Source organism: Nicotiana sylvestris, chromosome 7 (assembly GCF_000393655.2).
Source record: "Nicotiana sylvestris chromosome 7, ASM39365v2, whole genome shotgun sequence".
NCBI lineage: Eukaryota > Viridiplantae > Streptophyta > Magnoliopsida > Solanales > Solanaceae > Nicotiana > Nicotiana sylvestris.
Window position 1 is genome coordinate 135,089,509 of NC_091063.1, and position 1,825 is coordinate 135,091,333.

General features: G+C 36.9%; 1 protein-coding gene across 1 annotated transcript; it reads right to left on the reverse strand.

The window, feature by feature from the left end:
- Nucleotides 1-798: 798 nt before the first annotated feature.
- Nucleotides 799-1,257, reverse strand: LOC138873821 (uncharacterized). The gene has a single exon (XM_070152300.1). The coding sequence runs from the start codon at nt 1,255-1,257 to the stop codon at nt 799-801; it is 459 nt and encodes a 152-aa protein (XP_070008401.1).
- Between the last annotated feature and the right edge of the window lie 568 nt (nt 1,258-1,825).

Sequence of the window (1,825 nt, forward strand, 5' to 3'; positions counted from 1 at the left end):
GAGTAGTTCTATTTAGGGTTTGATGGATTTGGTGTATTGATCTTTCTTTGTGGATTATAGATGTAGTTTTATGTATTGAAGCATTTTTGGATAATTTAACTGTTGCATCTATATTCACTTGTTCATGTAATGGAGAGAGGAATAACTTGTGATATTTTTGCATTATATTGTTAGTTGAGTTTATTAATTCTTCTAAGTAATTGAAAGAGGCTAGTTAAATCATTAATTAAACCTAGTTAGGAGAATAATTGAAAGAGATTTTCCTAAAAACCAATCCACTGCACATTCGTGCATATCTTCATGTGCTTAAATTGGTTCATCTCATGAGGTTAATACTTAATCGGGAGAGAAGTTTTAGCTAAACGTTTGAACTAATAATTGAGTGAATTCAAAAGATTCACTTGAACATTAGAAGTGAATTATCTAGACTTAGATCCTAGATAATTGTCTTACATCTATCCTATCAAACCCTATTTTTGTAAGGCCCCGTGAAATTTTTACCTGAAACTCGGAATCTTGTGATGTCTAGTTAAGATTATGTGATGCATAATTACTTTGCGGACCGCATAATTACCGCAGAGCGAGGCAGTGCACACACACACGTGATAGATCCTTTTATGTTTTCCTTTAACTTAAACATATTTGTGATGAATTATTCCACATTTATGGAGCAGTTCTCTTTAGGGTTTGATGGATTTGGTGTATTGATCTTTGTTTGTGGATTATAAATCTAGTTTTTTGGATGATTTAACTGTTGCGTCTATATTCACTTGTTCATGTAATTGAGAGAGGCATAACTTATGATATGTTTGCATTATATTGTTGGTTGAGTTCATTAAGTCTTCTAAGTAATCGAAAAAGTCTAGTTGAATCATTGATTAAACCTAGTAGCCTTCTCGACTGGCTAGCCTCCCATTGAAATTTCACTAAAGCAATATTCTTTGATCTCAACTTTCGAGCCTGCTGATCCAAAATGGCCACCGGCTTCACATCATAAGTTAAATCTCCATCTAACTGAACCGTGATGAAATCCAAAACATGAGATAGATCACCATAATACTTTCGGAGCATAGAAACATGAAGCACTAGGTGAACACCCGATATACTAGGTGATAATTCAAGCTTGTAGGCCACCTCTCCAATCCTCTCAAGCACCTCAAAAGGGTCAATATACCGAGGGCTCAACTTGCCCTTCTTCCCGAACCTCATAACACCCTTCATGAGCAAAACTCTAAGCAATACCTTCTCTCCCACCATATATGCAACATCATGAACCTTCTAATCGACGTAATTCTTCTATCTAAACTGTGTTGTGTGAAGTAGATCCTGAATCAACTTGACTTTCTACAAGGCATCCCGAACCAAATCAGTACCCAACAACCTAGCCTCTCCCAGCTCAAACAAACCAGCTGGAGATCGTCACTCCTTCCCATATAAGGACTCATAAATAGCCATCTGAATACTCAATTGGTAGTTATTGTTGTAGGGAAACTCTACAAGCGATAAAAACTGATACCATGAACCTCCAAAATCCATGACACAGGCGCGTAACATATCCTCCAAAATCTGAATGGTGTCGTCGGACTGTCCCTCCATCTAGGGGTGGAATGCTTTACTCAACTCAACTCAAGTCAACTCGTGTGCCCAACTCTCACTGTACTGCTCTCCAAAACTATGATATAAATTGCGTGCCACCATTACAAATAATGGACACTGACACACCGTGAAAATAAATAATCTTGTGGATTTATATTTAAGCTGTCTGCTATAAAAAATAGATAGTCACAATTGGAATTAAATATGGGACTTAGTCAACCGGTCCACA